Raw genomic sequence first — 19,643 nt, 5'->3', positions numbered from 1 at the left:
CGTTCTACAACTAACTGGCTAACAGCTCTAGCACATCTTGGATGCGCACTCCAACAGCCTTCCAACTTGGAAGGTTCTAAGCTATAGAAATAACATAAGGAGGGGAAGGTGAGCGCAACCAAGATAAGCATGAGCTGAAAGTCTCAGCTGTGAAGGACAGTAGGCTGTTGGAGTGCGCATCCAAGATGTGCTAGAGCTGTTAGCCAGTTAGTTGTAGAACGTCAGTACCGTCGGTCAGTGTCGTGCAATGTTATCGCATGAGCTGATTGTTTAGTAACTGGTGGTGTTAGTGGACAGTATAGCGTAACTTGTAGTTCCTTGGTCTTTCTCTTTTGTATAAATTAAACCTTGGCTCTCCATCTGACAACTAAATGTCCTCTATATTTTGAGGGAGACCTTTGGTAGTGATATTGTTATCCTGGAAACGGAAACAAACAGATTTTTAAAAGTGGCCTGGAAATGACATGCTTCACACGGAAAACTCAAGCTATATACTTTCTCCGTTAACAAAAACTTCGTGATGGATTTTTGAGGGGCTGGTTTGGGCACAACCTGCCGTGAAATGAGTCGCAATCACTTTCTTGGCCTTCACTGGCATGCCATGAAAGAGGTACGCTGCAAGGAAAGCGACCTTTCACAACAAGCCGAGCGGAATCGATGGTTGCGCTGTGGAAGCATAGGTGATGAGAGTCATGGCGAGCGAAACTAAAACACCACTTCTCCGAAGGGATATTGCGCTGCTTGGCCTCTCTACCACTTTAGCACTAAGTAAGTTGGAGAGCGATAGAGAGCGATAAAACGGAGCAGCGAACCCACACAATGAGCGAATGAACAAGGAGCTGCTCCGATCGCACGGCTCAATGAAAATAATTCTAAAGTCAAGTTCTTGTTCAACCTGCGCAAAGCCCAGATTCGAATGCTGATGACCATGCATTCTTTCAGAAGTCTGCAGTCCCATGCGAGTCTCATGGCTTAAGAAAGTCGACTGGACTTGCTAGCCGCTGCCGTTCAGTGCTGGCAGGGGTATCCATTAGAGAAAATGGAATCAGTTTGGCTGTGCCTTTACTCCTCGTTTCGCAGAGCCCTGGAGAACGAAGATGAAACCAGGGAGTCGTAAAATATTTTTCACGACTCTCTGGTGGAAACTAGTAATTGCCATCGCGGCGGATCACGCAGCTTTAAAGCCAACTTACTTGAACGACGGCGACATCAAGGTCAGCGGAGTGTGATCAAAGAAGCCGAGGCAAGGCTGAAACGAGCTGAACAACGACTCGAGAGAGAGATGACGACTCGCGTGCAGCAGATGACGACTCCCGTGCAGCAGATGACGACAGCGACGCAGGTCAAAAATGAGTCGAGCGGAAGCGACGCAAACTGAACTCTCTGCTCATTCCGCCAAAAGTTTCTCTTGTAAAGACGCTGTACATAGGCTGAATCACCTTCGCCCAGTGATTTCCAGTTGATACAAACTGTTCTTGACCTGTTCTAAGCGATTTCATATCCATCAAAATCCATCAGAAGTTTTTGTTAACGGAGGAAGTAAGAATGCAGGCACTGTAAACCATTCTTCACTCTATACATATATCACTGTATGAAACGTGGACAAATATTCCAGCGGGGTATGAAATCTTTCACAATGCACTGTAGTCAGACAAACCCGCTGCTGGTAGGACATACTGAATAAAATCACAAAAGTATTCAGCAAATATTCGAAGCCTGAAGGAAATGCTGAACGGTCTCTGCTGCGATTGCAGCTACACTATAGCTCAGTGGTGAGTATCGCTGGCCTCAAGCAACAGTCCCTCGAGTCCTGGTGGTGACAATCAAGTTTTCTTCAAACCTTTCCGTTCTACATTCCCTCAACTTTTTTATGAATAAAAAATATTCAGCATCTACGGAATCAATTCTTCAGCATCTACGATTTATCACACTGCATTCAGCGAGCCATACATTGGAAGACGTACCGATGCTGGTAGGACATACTGTACTTGGCTCATGACCATCCATATAACCTGCTCATTACACCTTGGCGTAGCCTGTGATCCCTCGTATGTGTAGAATGATGTGAGGTCCGAAGGCCTCAGCAGTGTGGCGAAGTCGATGGAGTGTATATCACCGAACTCTGAAACAGCTGCAAAGTCGGTACAAGTGCAAAGTCGGTATACGAGAAGGCAAACACTGGGCAGTGTTATTCCCTGATCCAGCTAAGTTAGATGTCGATCTGCAAAAACTATTACATGCACTGCATACGGATCCGTGTCATGCCATACAAAGTTCTCGAACCATGTAACTGTCGTTGACAACTCCAAATGTGACAGTGTACCCCCTTGGGAGAGAGTTATTAATGCATACCCCTATCCACATACGGAGCACCTCTGCTGGTGGAGCAACATGTATGTACTCTCCGTAGACACCTTTCCGCAAGCGGAGCGCAGACTCTCGAATTTACGGGCTTTGCCCACCCATTTGCGTAGAGTTGCTGTACTTTACTTTGGGCCGATTTCCACTACGGTACCGTGAGTGCCGTGCCGACGATGTGGGTAGGTCACGTGTATCCCACGGTACGAGCTTGAAGCTGAGAGTGATTTACACCTGCGCATAGTCATTCCGTCGGCAGGCCGGATCACCATTTTTATCAATTTCTAACTTTGGTCCTGAGGGAAAATAGCGGGGGACGTGACTGGAGAAAGCTCAAGAATCAACCAATCGAAAAGCCAAGAAAAAACTTCCTTTCAGGGAGTAGTAAAATACCTACTACTCACTGCATTCGACCTCGCGGAATACCACGGCATGCCATTTCCACCCCCCAGAGCCCCTCGGCACCGGAATGTCCACGGCGCGGTACGGCAGGAGCCACGGTAGGAACTCGCGCCAAAACTGCCCCTCACTCGAGCAAATCACTATGGGTACTCACGGCACAGCACTCACGGTACCGTAGTGGAAATCGGCCCTCAGGCTGTGTTTACATGAGGTGTTTCAACCCGGATTGAGTTCGACCCGGGTCAGATTTCAACCCGCCATGTACACAAAATGAATAGCGCGTTTACATGACGCATTGCGCTTGACCCGGGTTGAAATGTCGCCCCGGGTTGAAATCAACCCGGGTCAAGAAAATCGTACAAACGTACTTCTGTGCGTATCTCGCGCCAGGTTTGAACAGCACTGCACATGCAAATTTCGCGCGGACGGATTCACGGGACCATACAGGACTCTAGAGGTAGACGTTTGGCGGCATATCAGTATTTGACCCGGGTCAACTGTCTTCGTGTAAAAGCTCACCTATTTTGTCTATCGTACAGACTTTCAACCCGGGCTGAACTCGACCCGGGTTGAAATTTCTCATGTAAACACAGCCTCAGGGCCAATTTCTACTATGGTACCGTGAGTGCCGTGCCGACGATTTGGGTAGGTCGCGTGTACCCCACGGTACGAGCTCGAAGCTGAGAGTGATTTACACCTGCGCACAGTCATTCCGTCGGCAGGCCGGATAACCATTTTTATCAATTTCTGACTTTGGTCCTGAGGGAAAATAGCGGGGGAAATGAGTAGAGAAAGCTCAAGAATCAACCAATCGAAAAGCCAAAAGCCAAGAAAAATTTCGTACCACAAATGCAAAAAAAGGAAAACTTCCTTAAGGGAGTAGTAAAATACCTACTACTCACTGCATTCGACCTCACGGCATGCCACTTCTCTATTCACAGGACTCACCCGAGGTGGAGAAATGGCGTAAAATCGTCTCCAGGCCTGGGTGTGCACTGGAAGCGTTTGATGCAACCTACTCTCCACAGTCAGATGAAACACAGATATTCAGATGACAAGAAATGTCTTATGACGCAAGGAAGCACAAAAAAAACAGGGCACCTCTCTGGATGTGATGAATCATCAACTACACATCATATGCGGGTAACTCAAATAATATTATTCATAACAGTCATTATTATAGGCACTACGAACTTAGAAGTTGCGCTTTCGGCGGTATTAGTTATAAAGTTGGTTATTCCAATGAGGAACACGCGCTTCTTTCCGAACTCGAAACTTGAGTGACTCACAACTGCCACGCAGAGCCCAGGAGGAGCACGTCGCACATTTCACCTTCAACTTCCACAAGTGTCAAGTTCGGCAAAAAGCGTGTTTTCCTCATTGGGACAACCAACTTCATAATTATAAGCAAAAACGAAAACATTCCCATAAGATGATAGAGTTAGGGATGTCACTAGGCAGTGGCAGGAGCCATTTGCATACAACTTCATGTTCTTAAGCCGTTTAAAGCCCCGAGATAAGGCTTAGAGACCGATACAAATGTTTCCATGTACAGTGGACTACAGTGTAATGCAAATGATTCGTGATGTTTAACCTGTGAAACATTCTGCCTGTGAACAGATGCATTTTCGGTGCAAACATTTCATTCTTTTTCTTCTTTTTTTCTCGATTTTTTAGTTCGTCACCTCAACAGTACAATGTATAACTTGAACTAGTCGTTCATGACCTGAAAATACACTTACATTGAACAGAATGCTAATGACAGCCTCTGCGTCACCGTCTCCACTGGCCAAAGCTCTTTTTAAAGACGAGTATCTGGAATTGAAAAATACGACGTGGAGCTGTAGAGAAAGAATTACAAAAAGTACATTGTTATTATGAAATGTCCATTATTTTATTCCCGTAGCTATGCAGAAGACGTTACTTCAGTAACGTCTGGCGCTAGCCAGGGTCCACACAGCTTTAATTTGGTATTTGTGTGTGTGTTTGTTTGTTTGTTTGTTTATGTCACGCCTGGCGCTATCCCGTATCTGTCCCGCACCGTACCGTACCATCAAACACAACTGGCCGCAATATTCAAATAGGGCTTTCAAACGCAAGATCATAACATGAAGCAACTTGGAAGAATGGGTATGAATGCGAAGTGTACGGGGGAATGCATGTAGAGCGATAGTGCGGGTTCGAATCCCAGGATATGCCTGAAAAAAATAATAGGAGAATTGAAAAATTTATAACATCCCTATGCTTTTTTTGCCGTCATCGGGAAATTTACAGCTGACTATGCTTATGCAATCAACAGAATTCCGCCACCTTGCAGTTGATTTTCCCCATTTCTCTCCTCATCAATCCCTACTTGTCTTTGTACATACATCTACATCTACTGTTCTTTCAATCAAATGAACCCCTCGATAGGCACATTGCCTTTGGGTCATTTCATCATAATAATAATAATAATCAAGGCGGTAGACGGTGTCGTATTACCCTCGATCGTACCTGTCCCGTACCTATCCCGTACCATACCATCAAAGACGGCTGGCCACAATGCATATTCAAATAGGGCTTTCAAATGCAAGATCATAAAGGCCGATTCACAATACAACTTTCTGCGACGCGACAAGCAACTTGCGACACATGCGACGAGCTGCCAACAACCAACAATATTCTTCATGTTTGCGACATGTCGACATCCTCATGCACAAGTGGTACTATGCACGTGCACTGCACGTGCACCCAGGGTCGAAACTGTACTCCATTTGTGTATGTCGCGTGTCGCATGTCGCAAAAGTTGAACTTTCTTCAACTTCTGCGACAGGTGCATTGCGACAGCTTGCGACAACTCGCGACAGGCAGTTTCTTGTCGCAACTGTCGCAAATCGCATGTCGCGTCGCAGAAAGTTGTATTGTGAATCGGGCTTAACGTGAAGCAACTTGGAAGAATTAGTATGTATGCGAAGTGTATGGGGGATGCAGGGCGCGCGATAGTGCGGGTTCGAATCCCAGGTTATGTCTTAAATAAACAGGAATTTTTAAAGAATTTATAACATCCCTATGCTTTTTTGTCTAGGTCATCAAGGCAAAAAAGCATAGCGTAGGGCCCTGAGCTTCCAAGCTCTCTCGCTATTGTTAGGAGCTTCTCTGCGTTGGCATCAATGCAATGTACATGTACAGTTGTGGCAAGTGAAATCCGACACTTGGCATAAGGGACTGCACCGTGCATCCTGCAGCCCTGCATACGTACAGTAAATGTGCTGCATACAACTTTATCTTTAAATTCGCCAACCGAACGGACTGAACATGTCCAATGACAAGGAAGCGAATGAAGTCCAAATAACCCAGGAATGGGGACAGAGATGAAAATAAAATAATGGGAACAGAAGGCTCTCGGCAAAGGAAGAAGAGAAAGGAAGGAAAGAAAAAGAATAATGGAGAAGAAGAAGAGAAAGGAAGGAAAGAAAAAGAATAATGGAGAAGAAGAAGAGAAAGGAAGGAAAGAAAAAGAATAATGGAGAAGAAGAAGAGAAAGGAAGGAAAGAAAAAGAATAATGGAGAAGAAGAGAAAGGAAGGAAAGAAAAAGAAGAGAAAGGAAGGAAAGAAAAAGAAGAGAAAGGAAGGAAAGAAAAAGAAGAGAAAGGAAGGAAAGAAAAAGAAGAGAAAGGAAGGAAAGAAAAAGAAGAGAAAGGAAGGAAAGAAAAAGAAGAGAAAGGAAGGAAAGAAAAAGAAGAGAAAGGAAGGAAAGAAAAAGAAGAGTAAGGAAGGAAAGAAAAAGGAAAGTAATTCGCACCAATAAAACTGGTGGGTAAAAAACCGTCTCGACTGTTTTTTAGGCAGTGACGGAGAAAGTAAAAGGAGAAAAGAAAAAGAAAAAAGGAAGCGGATGCCACTGTGGGCCAATGCCTGAGGTTGAGCAAAAACGGTGAAGGCTAAAAACCTCTTCAGAGCGGGAGCAGGCCAGTGCTCAGCGTAGTGCAATATGGACGAGACTCTTGTAGTGAAGTTGTGGACGAGACTGTTGTAGTGAAGTTGTGTTGTGGCGTCTTGCAGCTAAACAGCAGCTTGGTGCAGCGAAAGCATACAGCGAATGGCAGCGCGCAGTGTTGTGGCTTTGTGCAATAGTAGCTCTATGCGGCGAAAGCATCTACTGATAGACTCGCTCCAGCGCGGCGCAGGACAAGCAAGTAAACTAGAAAAACGAAAAAAAACAAAAAAACTAACGAAAGCTCGACTTGGTTGGCGAACACCCACCCCCGGCCCTTTAGAAGCCGGTGTGGCGAGTTAAAACCAAGATTTGAAGGGTACCCAACTATCCTCGCTGGGTGGCTGTCCGCCAACCAAGTGCCAACAAACGGCCTCTCGGGGACCTTTAACCCTTTGTGGGTCTTACTCAATGTATGTGAGGGGTGGTCAAGCAAACACGCGTACAAACAACCAGCCATAACTCAAGTTCTGTGAGTTGTAGGTATGGGTAAACTATATATTTTCAAAATCTGTATGCCTGGACGAGCCCAGAAAACACAAATATGACTATGTCCAGGCAAGGGTATGACCCGTGGTAGCCCTTCAAGTTGAGAGAAAATACAATTGCGAACAAAAAACACAAAAATCACAGCGCGAAGTGCATACCAAGTTCGTGATGGAGCTGAAGTCCTATGATAAACAATCAGGTAAGCGCTACGTCTTGGTGAAGAATATATGCTCCTAATTCCGTCCTTGAACTCCAATACCTCGCCATCGGCGATGCACCAGCAGCAACAGTTCCACAATATCACAATTTTGGTTCGTTCACTTCAGCTCCGCTCGCGTCAGATTCACTCTCGCTCAAATGAGTACTCAGGCGCGATGTCACGCATGCCGTGATTCTCACGGCCAGGCGGATCAGCTGATCACACCTGACAAGTCCTTGTAAACGTTGCTGTTGCTGTGCTTCCTCGCTGGTTGGTAAATTTGATTTCTTCATTCGGGGACGATTTATTTGAGCTAGGAGGACTCAACGGAGCTCTCTTTCTCACGACATTACACTGGAAATCCTCCAGGGACACCCAGCCTAGACTGGTGCCGTCAGTGTCCTCAGAAAGCTTTTCTGACACGGCCTCAAGAGATGCACTCCCATTCGCGAAATGCGCGCATGGCGGATGGTCGTCTTTTCCAATTTCACCAGACTTCAGTCGATCGATACTGCAAAAATTTGTATGGTAAGTATGGTTGTTTTTTACACCGTTGGAAAGCCTTGGACCTCAGCTATGCGTGGAGCACCATTTTAGTTGTCTCCTAGCAACAAAACTCACAGAAAATGCGACTTTACTGTAAGGGTCACATACGACCCTTTCGCTTATGTGAGACCCATAAAGGGTTAAAACAGTGGCCAGTCGCGCCAAGCCTTCTCACGTCGCCTCAGCCAGATAACGTAGCTGGAATTTAGTGCTGCGTTTCTGCAGTTCCTTCTTATTTGGCGCTGTTTTTCCTTACAACAAAAAAAAAGAAGAAGGAAGGAAAGAAAAAGAAGAAGAAGAAGAAGGAAAGTAATTCGCACCAATAAAAACTGGTGGGTAAAAAACCGTCTCGACTGTTTTTTAGGCAGTGACGGAGAAAGTAAAAGGAGAAAAGAAAAAGAAAAAAGGAAGCGGATGCCACTGTGGGCCAATGCCTGGGGTTGAGCAAAAACGGTGAAGGCTAAAAAAGCCCTTCAGAGCGGGAGCAGGCCAGTGCTCAGCGTAGTGCAATATGGACGAGACTGTTGTAGTGAAGTTGTGGACGAGAATGTTGTAGTGAATTTGTGTTGTGGCGTCGTGCAGCTTAACAGCAGCTTGGTGCAGCGAAAGCATACAGCGAATGGCAGCGCGCAGTGTTGTGGCTTTGTGCAATAGTAGCTCTAAGCGGCGAAAGCATCTACTGACAGACTCGCTCCAGCGCGGCGCAGCACAAGCAAGTAGACTAGAAAAACGAAAAAAACAACGAACAAAAGCTCGACTTGGTTGTCGAACACCCACCCCCGGCCCTTTAGAAGCCGGTGTGGCGAGTTAAAACCAAGATTTGAAGGGTACCCAACTATCCTCGCTGGGTGGCTGTCCGCCAACCAAGTGCCAACAAACTGCCTCTCGGGGACTTTTAAAACAGTGGCCAGTCGCGCCAAGCCTTCTCACGTCGCCTCAGCCAGATAACGTAGCTGGAATTTAGTGCTGCGTTTCTGCAGTTCCTTCTTAATTGGCGCTGTTTTTCCTTACAACAGCCCAATGCCCGTGCCAAACCGTCCAGGCTGCTGGAAATGGCTCCTCTAGCTCCCACCTCCGCTGTGAGGGCCTCGACTTCCCAGCCATTCTTCATACACTCCTGTTTGAGGTGGCGATACCGTGACAGCTTCTTCTCCCTGGACTGGATGATAAGGTCTTCGCTATACACCGTGAGTTCCAGCCAAAGAACCCTTCTCAATTTCTTCGAGAAGAGAACTATGTCTGGACGACACGTGGTAGGTGCAATAAAGTGTGGGAATACTAGCCTCTCGTCCAGATCTGAAAGAAGCAGGCTGCCAATCATGTGATCCTGACAAAAAACCATCGCTCAGACCTTTCCGCTGAGGTAACTCGCCATGGGGGATGTTTTGACCCGGTTTACAGAAGGTAATGTATGTACCATTAGTGGGAGTTTGCTCGGTATTTGACGACTTTTGCTTTGCTGATACTACTTCTGTCATGAATTTACTGATCTGTTTCAGGACGTTGTCATGGCGCCACGTGTACCTTCCTTGATGGAGTGAGGAAGGGCAGGCGGTGAGAATGTGCCTCAGTGTTGATGTCCGCTGACAAAGAGGGCAATTCTGGTCCACAACAGAGTTGCCCCATCGTCTCAAGAAGAAGAAGAAGGAAAGTAATTCGCACCAATAAAACTGGTGGGTAAAAAACCGTCTCGACTGTTTTTTAGGCAGTGACGGAGAAAGTAAAAGGAGAAAAGAAAAAGAAAAAAGGAAGCGGATGCCACTGTGGGCCAATGCCTGAGGTTGAGCAAAAACGGTGAAGGCTAAAAACCTCTTCAGAGCGGGAGCAGGCCAGTGCTCAGCGTAGTGCAATATGGACGAGACACTTGTAGTGAAGTTGTGGACGAGACTGTTGTAGTGAAGTTGTGTTGTGGCGTCTTGCAGCTAAACAGCAGCTTGGTGCAGCGAAAGCATACAGCGAATGGCAGCGCGCAGTGTTGTGGCTTTGTGCAATAGTAGCTCTAAGCGGCGAAAGCATCTACTGATAGACTCGCTCCAGCGCGGCGCAGCACAAGCAAGTAGACTAGAAAAACGAAAAAAAAAAAAGCGAACGAAAGCTCGACTTGGTTGGCGAACACCCACCCCCGGCCCTTTAGAAGCCGGTGTGGCGAGTTAAAACCAAGATTTGAAGGGTACCCAACTATCCTCGCTGGGTGGCTGTCCGCCAACCAAGTGCCAACAAACTGCCTCTCAGGGACTTTTAAAACAGTGGCCAGTCGCGCCAAGCCTTCTCACGTCGCCTCAGCCAGATAACGTAGCTGGAATTTAGTGCTGCGTTTCTGCAGTTCCTTCTTAATTGGCGCTGTTTTTCCTTACAACCGCCCAATGCCCGTGCCAAACCGTCCAGGCTGCTGGAAATGGCTCCTCTAGCTCCCACCTCTGCTGTGAGGGCCTCGACTTCCCAGCCATTCTTCATACACTCCTGTTTGAGGTGGCGATACCGTGACAGCTTCTTCTCCCTGGACTGGATGATGCGGTCTTCGCTACACACCGTGAGTTCTAGCCAAAGAACCCTTCTCAATTTCTTCGAGAAGAGAACTATGTCTGGACGACACGTGGTAGGTGCAATAAAGTGTGGGAATACTAGCCTCTCGTCCAGATCTGAAAGAAGCTGCCAATCATGTGATCCTGACAAAAAACCATCGCTCAGACCTTTCCGCTGAGGTAACTGGCCATGGGGGATGTTTTGACCCGGTTTACAGAAGGTAATGTATGTACCATTAGTGGGAGTTTGCTCGGTATTTGACGACTTTTGCTTTGCTGATACTACTTCTGTCATGAATTTACTGATCTGTTTCAGGACGTTGTCATGGCGCCACGTGTACCTTCCTTGATGGAGTGAGGAAGGGCAGGCGGTGAGAATGTGCCTCAGTGTTGATGTCCGCTGACAAAGAGGGCAATTCTGGTCCACAACAGAGTTGCCCCATCGTCTCAAGAAGAAGAAGAAGGAAAGTAATTCGCACCAATAAAACTGGTGGGTAAAAAACCGTCTCGACTGTTTTTTAGGCAGTGACGGAGAAAGTAAAAGGAGAAAAGAAAAAGAAAAAAGGAAGCGGATGCCACTGTGGGCCAATGCCTGAGGTTGAGCAAAAACGGTGAAGGCTAAAAACCTCTTCAGAGCGGGAGCAGGCCAGTGCTCAGCGTAGTGCAATATGGACGAGACACTTGTAGTGAAGTTGTGGACGAGACTGTTGTAGTGAAGTTGTGTTGTGGCGTCTTGCAGCTAAACAGCAGCTTGGTGCAGCGAAAGCATACAGCGAATGGCAGCGCGCAGTGTTGTGGCTTTGTGCAATAGTAGCTCTATGCGGCGAAAGCATCTACTGATAGACTCGCTCCAGCGCGGCGCAGGACAAGCAAGTAAACTAGAAAAACGAAAAAAAACTAACGAAAGCTCGACTTGGTTGGCGAACACCCACCCCCGGCCCTTTAGAAGCCGGTGTGGCGAGTTAAAACCAAGATTTGAAGGGTACCCAACTATCCTCGCTGGGTGGCTGTCCGCCAACCAAGTGCCAACAAACGGCCTCTCGGGGACTTTTAAAACAGTGGCCAGTCGCGCCAAGCCTTCTCACGTCGCCTCAGCCAGATAACGTAGCTGGAATTTAGTGCTGCGTTTCTGCAGTTCCTTCTTATTTGGCGCTGTTTTTCCTTACAACAGCCCAATGCCCGTGCCAAACCGTCCAGGCTGCTGGAAATGGCTCCTTTAGCTCCCACCTCTGCTGTGAGGGCCTCGACTTCCCAGCCATTCTTCACACACTCCTGTTTGAGGTGGCGATACCGTGACAGCTTCTTCTCCCTGGACTGGATGATGCGGTCTTCGCTACACACCGTGAGTTCCAGCCAAAGAACCCTTCTCAATTTCTTCGAGAAGAGAACTATGTCTGGACGACACGTGGTAGGTGCAATAAAGTGTGGGAATACCAGCCTCTCGTCCAGATCTGAAAGAAGCTGCCAATCACGTGATCCTGACAAAAAACCATCGCTCAGACCTTTCCGCTGAGGTAACTGGCCATGGGGGATGTTTTGACCCGGTTTGCAGAAGGTAATGTATGTACCATTAGTGGGAGTTTGCTCGGTATTTGACGACTTTTGCTTTGCTGATACTATTTCTGTCATGAATTTACTGATCTGTTTCAGGACGTTGTCATGGCGCCACGTGTACCTTCCTTGATGGAGTGAGGAAGGGCAGGCGGTGAGAATGTGCCTCAGTGTTGATGTCCGCTGACAAAGAGGGCAATTCTGGTCCACAACAGAGTTGCCCCATCGTCTCAGATTGTCAGGCGAAGGCAGAGTATTAAGTATCGCGTTCATTTGGAACGATATCGTCCTTCCATAGCCCTCGTATAAGAGTTTCCGCCATGTCATGTCCTCGAACATTGTGTCTGCCCATTTGGTCCAGGCCCCTTGCATTTGTAGGCCCTTTAGGTGCCGGAGCTGCTCCTGGCAGTCGCCTTCTCTGACTGTATTGAGGATTTGTTTCCTTGGTTTTACCACGCGTGCTTTTGGTGTCACAAAGCCCAGTCCGGCTCTGGGCGGTCGCGAAGCAGGCGTGTCCCATACGGCCGTTTCGGCACATTCCAATTCCACAACCGGCGAGAACCTACGGGTGAACGTTTGTTCTTGTTTTCTGTGATGGCAATACAGTTGAGCGATGTTGTGGTCTTTGCTGTGCTTGATAATGTGCCATTTAATAGTTTGCTGCTGCTTCCATAGTGTTGTGATACACATGAGCCGGAGACCTGGCCTTTCTCGATTTCCGGTGAAGAGGATGGCGGTGTTTGCAGCCTTGGGTAGGCCTGTCCACTTTTTAATAAAGGAGAGGCTGATGTGATGAAGCATTTTTGCAAAACTGTAACACAGGTCAAGTATCTCTAGGTGCCATGATATTTTCGGGATGATCAGATGTTGATAGAGCCAGAGTTTCTGGTGACCGACAAGGTGGGTTTCATGCACCAGTTTTAAGAGGTATCTAGTAAGGTCAACGAGATCTTTGCGTTGTTCCTCCTCTTTCATATTGTCCGTCAAATTTCTCCCCAGAAATTTGAATTGCCGACCATTGTAAGGCCGGGGTCGAAACAGGTGTACTTGTTGTTGATTAGTTTCGCCGCGTAGGTCCTGCATTTATGCGGGGCAGCTTTCATTTGAGACCAGGACAAAAACTTGTCCACAACATCTAGTTTCTTTTGTGCGCCATGGGTTCTGTTACTAAAAACGGCTAAATCATCTGCGAAACCAGTGTTAGAAGCAGTGATATCCGTCTGCTTGAAATTGTATGAAAGTGCCTGTAGGGGTTTTGCCTGGAGGGCATCGAGGAGGACTTGGAAGGTAATATTGAACAGTACTGGAGACAGTGGGCATCCCTGAAACACACCGATACTGTACCGGAACGTCCGGGTCTGGGGCTTTCGTACGGAAGCAGTGAGATGTTCGTAGTAAGAAAATACAAGTCTTCTGATTTTCAGTGGGATATGGTACCGATGCAATGCCGCTTGAATTAAATTGTGCTTTACTGATCCGAACGCGTTCTTTAGGTCTATCCACACAATGGCTATGGAGCGCTTGTTCCTCTTCGAGTCTTTCATGGCTTCGCTACACAGAGTAGAATGCTCCACACAGCCTGACATTCCCGGCAGGAAACCTTTCTGTGTCATGCCATCAAAATACTCATTCACCAACATATGGCGAGTTAGTATCTTGGACAGCATGGCAAAGAAGATCTTACCATCGCAGTTGGAGAGAGCGATTGGTCGGAACTTTGCTGGATCTGACACACTGTCACTTTTAGCAATTAGTGTAACGGAGGCGCACTGCCAAGATCGCGGGATGACACCAGTCTTCCACACTGTTTCGAAGATGCTGAAAAGGATATTGTGCAGGCATTTGCATCGTTTCCAGATTATGTACGGAATACCGTTTGAACCAGGAGCTGACTTGTTCCTGCATTTTCTTAGGGTATTTTGAAACAGGGTCCATGTTGGACTCCCGTCAGTTAACGGAGTGGACGGTTTGCTCGTGGCTGGAGAAAAATCCGGCAGGGAGAAAGTTTGCCCACGTTCCGGGTCTTCATACAACTTGGAGAAGTAATCAAAACAAGTCTGTTCTGAGAATTCAGGATTGACGGGCGTTCCTTTCCGAGATAGCCGTTTGGCGAACTTATGGGGGTCTCGGAGGAAGGCAGAGCGTTGCTTTTGTGCTTCGCGATCCTGCTCGTGTGTTTTGATGATTTTCCGCAGTTTTTTGATGTCCTTCTGCACCCGGTTATAATCCTTTCTGAGGATCTCAACCACATGCTCGTCTAATTGGTCCCTTGCTCGGTATTGTTTTCGTAGGGCGCGGCGCTCCATGTAGAGCTCCGTTAGGCATCTGGATTGGCGTGGTTTGGTCGACTGGCGCTTTGGAACTGCAGCCAAGGCGGTGTAGTCAGTGAAGAAAAATCTTAGGAAAGACGTTAGTTGACCTAGGGATTCATCAGGGTCAGCATTCTTGATTTTTGACAGAGGAAAATGGCGCTTAATGTGTTGCTCAAGTTGTTGGTCTGCTTTTGCCCAGGCAAGGCTAGACCTTGGCAGGTACAGTTTGTTATTGGGCAGATCCTGATCCAGTTTATCATCATTTGCATGTAAAACTTGCTGGGAGCTATGCTCCATCGTCTCGGCTGTGACAATGTTGCCGTCAGCGCTGTGCTCAGGAGGCGGGCTGACTGGGTTGGCAACATCCGTGTTACCACTCCTATTGCTAGGGGTGAGCGGAATGTCAATTCCTTACTTAGGTAAACCTTACAGGATTTAAGGTGACGTGCCATGTTAGATTTGAATATGTTTTTCATGCAATGCGGCAGAAGAAGAAGAAGAAGAAGAAGAAGAAGAAGAAGGGGGGAAATGCTCACCATCAAATGGTGGATAAAAACCGTTTCGACTGCTGGCCGTTTAGAGCTGGTATTGGAGTTTCCGATATTCTGAGTGCGGGGTCAAAGCAGGTGTATTTGTTGTTGGTCAATTTGGCTGCGTACGACCTGCATTTGTGAGGGGCCGCCTGCATTTTTGACCAGGCAAGGAAACTATCAACCAGATCTAACTTCTTCTGCGCACCATGAGTTCGATTGCTGAAGACTGCTAAATCGTCGGCGAATCCAGTGTTCGAAGCAGTGACAGTTGTGTCACGGAAACTGTACGAAAGGGCTTGGATCGGTTTGGTCTGAAGAGAATCAAGTAGAATTTGGAAACAGATGTTGAAGAGAATAGGGGAAAGTGGGCAACCTTGAAATACGCCGATGCTGTACGGGAAGGTCTGAGTGAGTGGTCTTTTAATGAATGCTGTCAGACGCTCATAGTAAGAGTAAACAAGGTTCCTGATTTTCAGCGGGATGTGGTAGCGTTGCAGTGCCCTCTGGATCAGATTGTGTTTTACTGAGCCAAAGGCGTTCTTTAAATCGATCCATACCATGGCAATCGAACGCTTGTGGCGTTTGGCGTCTTTCATGGCCTCGTGACAAAGAGTGGCGTGTTCAATACAACCGGACATACCCGGCAAGAAACCTTTCTGGATCATGCCGTCAAAATACCCATTCGTCAGCATGTGGCGAGTCAGAATTTTTGACAACATGGCGAGTCAGAATTTTTGACAACATGGCGAAGAAGAAGAAGAAGAAGAAGAAGAAGAAGAAGAAGAAGAAGAAGAAGAAGAAGAAGAAGAAGAAGAAGAAGAAGAAGAAGAAGAAGAAGAAGAAGAAGAAGAAGAAGAAGAAGAAGAAGAAGAAGAAGAAGAAGAAGAAGAAGAAGAAGAAGAAGAAGAAGAAGAAGAAGAAGAAGAAGAAGAAGAAGAAGAAGAAGAAGAAGAAGAAGAAGAAGAAGAAGAAGAAGAAGAAGAAGAAGAAGAAGAAGAAGGAAAGTAATTCGCACCATTAAAAACTGGTGGGTAAAAAACCGTCTCGACTGTTTTTTAGGCAGTGACGGAGAAAGTAAAAGGAGAAAAGAAAAAGAAAAAGGAAGCGGATGCCACTGTGGGCCAATGCCTGGGGTTGAGCAAAAGCGGTGAAGGCTAAAAAGCTCTTCAGAGCGGGAGCAGGCCAGTGCTCAGCGTAGTGCAATATGGACGAGACTGTTGTAGTGAAGTTGTGGACGAGACTGTTGTAGTGAATTTGTGTTGTGGCGTCGAGCAGCTTAACAGCAGCTTGGTGCAGCGAAAGCATACAGCGAATGGCAGCGCGCAGTGTTGTGGCTTTGTGCAATAGTAGCTCTAAGCGGCGAAAGCATCTACTGATAGACTCGCTCCAGCGCGGCGCAGCACAAGCAAGTATACTAGAAAAACGAAAAAAAAGGGAACGAAAGCTCGACTTGGTTGGCGAACACCCACCCCCGGCCCTTTAGAAGCCGGTGTGGCGAGTTAAAACCAAGATTTGAAGGGTACCCAACTATCCTCGCTGGGTGGCTGTCCGCCAACCAAGTGCCAACAAACTGCCTCTGGGGGACTTTTAAAACAGTGGCCAGTCGCGCCAAGCCTTCTCACGTCGCCTCAGCCAGATAACGTAGCTGGAATTTAGTGCTGCGTTTCTGCAGTTCCTTCTTAATTGGCGCTGTTTTTCCTTACAACCGCCCAATGCCCGTGCCAAACCGTCCAGGCTGCTGGAAATGGCTCCTCTAGCTCCCACCTCCGCTGTGAGGGCCTCGACTTCCCAGCCAGTCTTCATACACTCCTGTTTGAGGTGGCGATACCGTGACAGCTTCTTCTCCCTGGACTGGATGATGCGGTCTTCGCTACACACCGTGAGTTCCAGCCAAAGAACCCTTCTCAATTTCTTCGAGAAGAGAACTATGTCTGGACGACACGTGGTAGGTGCAATAAAGTGTGGGAATACTAGCCTCTCGTCCAGATCTGAAAGAAGCTGCCAATCATGTGATCCTGACAAAAAAACCATCGCTCAGACCTTTCCGCTGAGGTAACTCGCCATGGGGGATGTTTTGACCCGGTTTACAGAAGGTAATGTATGTACCATTAGTGGGAGTTTGCTCGGTATTTGACGACTTTTGCTTTGCTGATACTACTTCTGTCATGAATTTACTGATCTGTTTCAGGACGTTGTCATGGCGCCACGTGTACCTTCCTTGATGGAGTGAGGAAGGGCAGGCGGTGAGAATGTGCCTCAGTGTTGATGTCCGCTGACAAAGAGGGCAATTCTGGTCCACAACAGAGTTGCCCCATCGTCTCAGATTGTCAGGCGAAGGCAGAGTATTAAGTATCGCGTTCATTTGGAACGATATCGTCCTTCCATAGCCCTCGTATAAGAGTTTCCGCCATGTCATGTCCTCGAACATTGTGTCTGCCCATTTGGTCCAGGCCCCTTGCATTTGTAGGCCCTTTAGGTGCCGGAGCTGCTCCTGGCAGTCGCCTTCTCTGATTGTATTGAGGATTTGTTTCCTTGGTTTTACCACGCGTGCTTTTGGTGTCACGAAGCCCAGTCCGGCTCTGGGCGGACGTGAAGCAGGCGTGTCCCATACGGCCGTTTCGGCACATTCCAATTCCACAACCGGCGAGAACCTACGGGTGAACGTTTGTTCTTGTTTTCTGTGATGGCAATACAGTTGAGCGATGTTGTGGTCTTTGCTGTGCTTGATAATGTGCCATTTAATAGTTTGCTGCTGCTTCCATAGTGTTGTGATACACATGAGCCGGAAACCTGGCCTTTCTCGATTTCCGGTGAAGAGGATGGCGGTGTTTGCAGCCTTGGGTAGGCCTGCCCACTTTTTAATAAAGGAGAGGCTGATGTGATGAAGCATTTTGGCAAAACTGTAACACAGGTCAAGTATCTCTAGGTGCCATGATATTTTCGGGATGATCAGATGTTGATAGAGCCAGAGTTTCTGGTGACCGACAAGGTGGGTTTCATGCACCAGTTTCAAGAGGTATCTAGTAAGGTCAACGAGATCTTTGCGTTGTTCCTCCTCTTTCATATTGTCAAGAAGAAGAAGAAGAAGAAGAAGAAGAAGAAGAAGAAGAAGAAGAAGAAGAAGAAGAAGAAGAAGAAGAAGAAGAAGAAGAAGAAGAAGAAGAAGAAGAAGAAGAAGAAGAAGAAGAAGAAGAAGAAGAAGAAGAAGAAGAAGAAGAAGAAGAAGAAGAAGAAGAAGAAGAAGAAGAAGAAGAAGAAGAAGAAGAAGAAGAAGAAGAAGAAGAAGAAGAAGAAGAAGAAGAAGAAGAAGAAGAAGAAGAAGAAGAAGAAGAAGAAGAAGAAGAAGAAGAAGAAGAAGAAGAAGAAGAAGAAGAAGAAGAAGAAGAAGAAGAAGAAGAAGAAGAAGAAGAAGGAAAGTAATTCGCACCAATAAAAACTGGTGGGTAAAAAACCGTCTCGACTGTTTTTTAGGCAGTGACGGAGAAAGTAAAAGGAGAAAAGAAAAAGAAAAAGGAAGCGGATGCCACTGTGGGCCAATGCCTGGGGTTGAGCAAAAGCGGTGAAGGCTAAAAAGCTCTTCAGAGCGGGAGCAGGCCAGTGCTCAGCGTAGTGCAATATGGACGAGACTGTTGTAGTGAAGTTGTGGACGAGACTGTTGTAGTGAATTTGTGTTGTGGCGTCGTGCAGCTTAACAGCAGCTTGGTGCAGCGAAAGCATACAGCGAATGGCAGCGCGCAGTGTTGTGGCTTTGTGCAATAGTAGCTCTAAGCGGCGAAAGCATCTACTGATAGACTCGCTCCAGCGCGGCGCAGCACAAGCAAGTAGACTAGAAAAACGAAAAAAAAAAAAGCGAACGAAAGCTCGACTTGGTTGGCGAACACCCACCCCCGGCCCTTTAGAAGCCGGTGTGGCGAGTTAAAACCAAGATTTGAAGGGTACCCAACTATCCTCGCTGGGTGGCTGTCCGCCAACCAAGTGCCAACAAACTGCCTCTCAGGGACTTTTAAAACAGTGGCCAGTCGCGCCAAGCCTTCTCACGTCGCCTCAGCCAGATAACGTAGCTGGAATTTAGTGCTGCGTTTCTGCAGTTCCTTCTTAATTGGCGCTGTTTTTCCTTACAACCGCCCAATGCCCGTGCCAAACCGTCCAGGCTGCTGGAAATGGCTCCTCTAGCTCCCACCTCTGCTGTGAGGGCCTCGACTTCCCAGCCATTCTTCATACACTCCTGTTTGAGGTGGCGATACCGTGACAGCTTCTTCTCCCTGGACTGGATGATGCGGTCTTCGCTACACACCGTGAGTTCTAGCCAAAGAACCCTTCTCAATTTCTTCGAGAAGAGAACTATGTCTGGACGACACGTGGTAGGTGCAATAAAGTGTGGGAATACTAGCCTCTCGTCCAGATCTGAAAGAAGCTGCCAATCATGTGATCCTGACAAAAAACCATCGCTCAGACCTTTCCGCTGAGGTAACTGGCCATGGGGGATGTTTTGACCCGGTTTACAGAAGGTAATGTATGTACCATTAGTGGGAGTTTGCTCGGTATTTGACGACTTTTGCTTTGCTGATACTACTTCTGTCATGAATTTACTGATCTGTTTCAGGACGTTGTCATGGCGCCACGTGTACCTTCCTTGATGGAGTGAGGAAGGGCAGGCGGTGAGAATGTGCCTCAGTGTTGATGTCCGCTGACAAAGAGGGCAATTCTGGTCCACAACAGAGTTGCCCCATCGTCTCAGATTGTCAGGCGAAGGCAGA

The 19,643-nt window shown here is 47.3% G+C and overlaps 1 protein-coding gene across 1 annotated transcript in view; it reads right to left on the bottom strand.

The window, feature by feature from the left end:
* Positions 1-1,925: 1,925 nt before the first annotated feature.
* LOC135817027 (carbonic anhydrase 1-like) overlaps positions 1,926-19,643 on the bottom strand; it is a 37,803-nt gene continuing 20,085 nt past the window's right edge. Inside the window, exons 4-6 of the mRNA XM_065330128.1 lie at positions 4,503-4,601; positions 3,709-3,775; positions 1,926-2,131 (exon numbers count right to left, since the gene is read on the bottom strand). Of these exons, the coding sequence (XP_065186200.1) occupies positions 1,926-2,131; positions 3,709-3,775; positions 4,503-4,601 (372 nt within the window). The remainder of the gene's footprint in view (positions 2,132-3,708; positions 3,776-4,502; positions 4,602-19,643) is intronic.

The sequence above is a fragment of the Sycon ciliatum genome, chromosome 5 (genome assembly GCF_964019385.1).
Source record: "Sycon ciliatum chromosome 5, ocSycCili1.1, whole genome shotgun sequence".
Lineage (NCBI taxonomy): Eukaryota > Metazoa > Porifera > Calcarea > Leucosolenida > Sycettidae > Sycon > Sycon ciliatum.
This window is presented reverse-complemented; position numbering and strand designations above follow the sequence as displayed.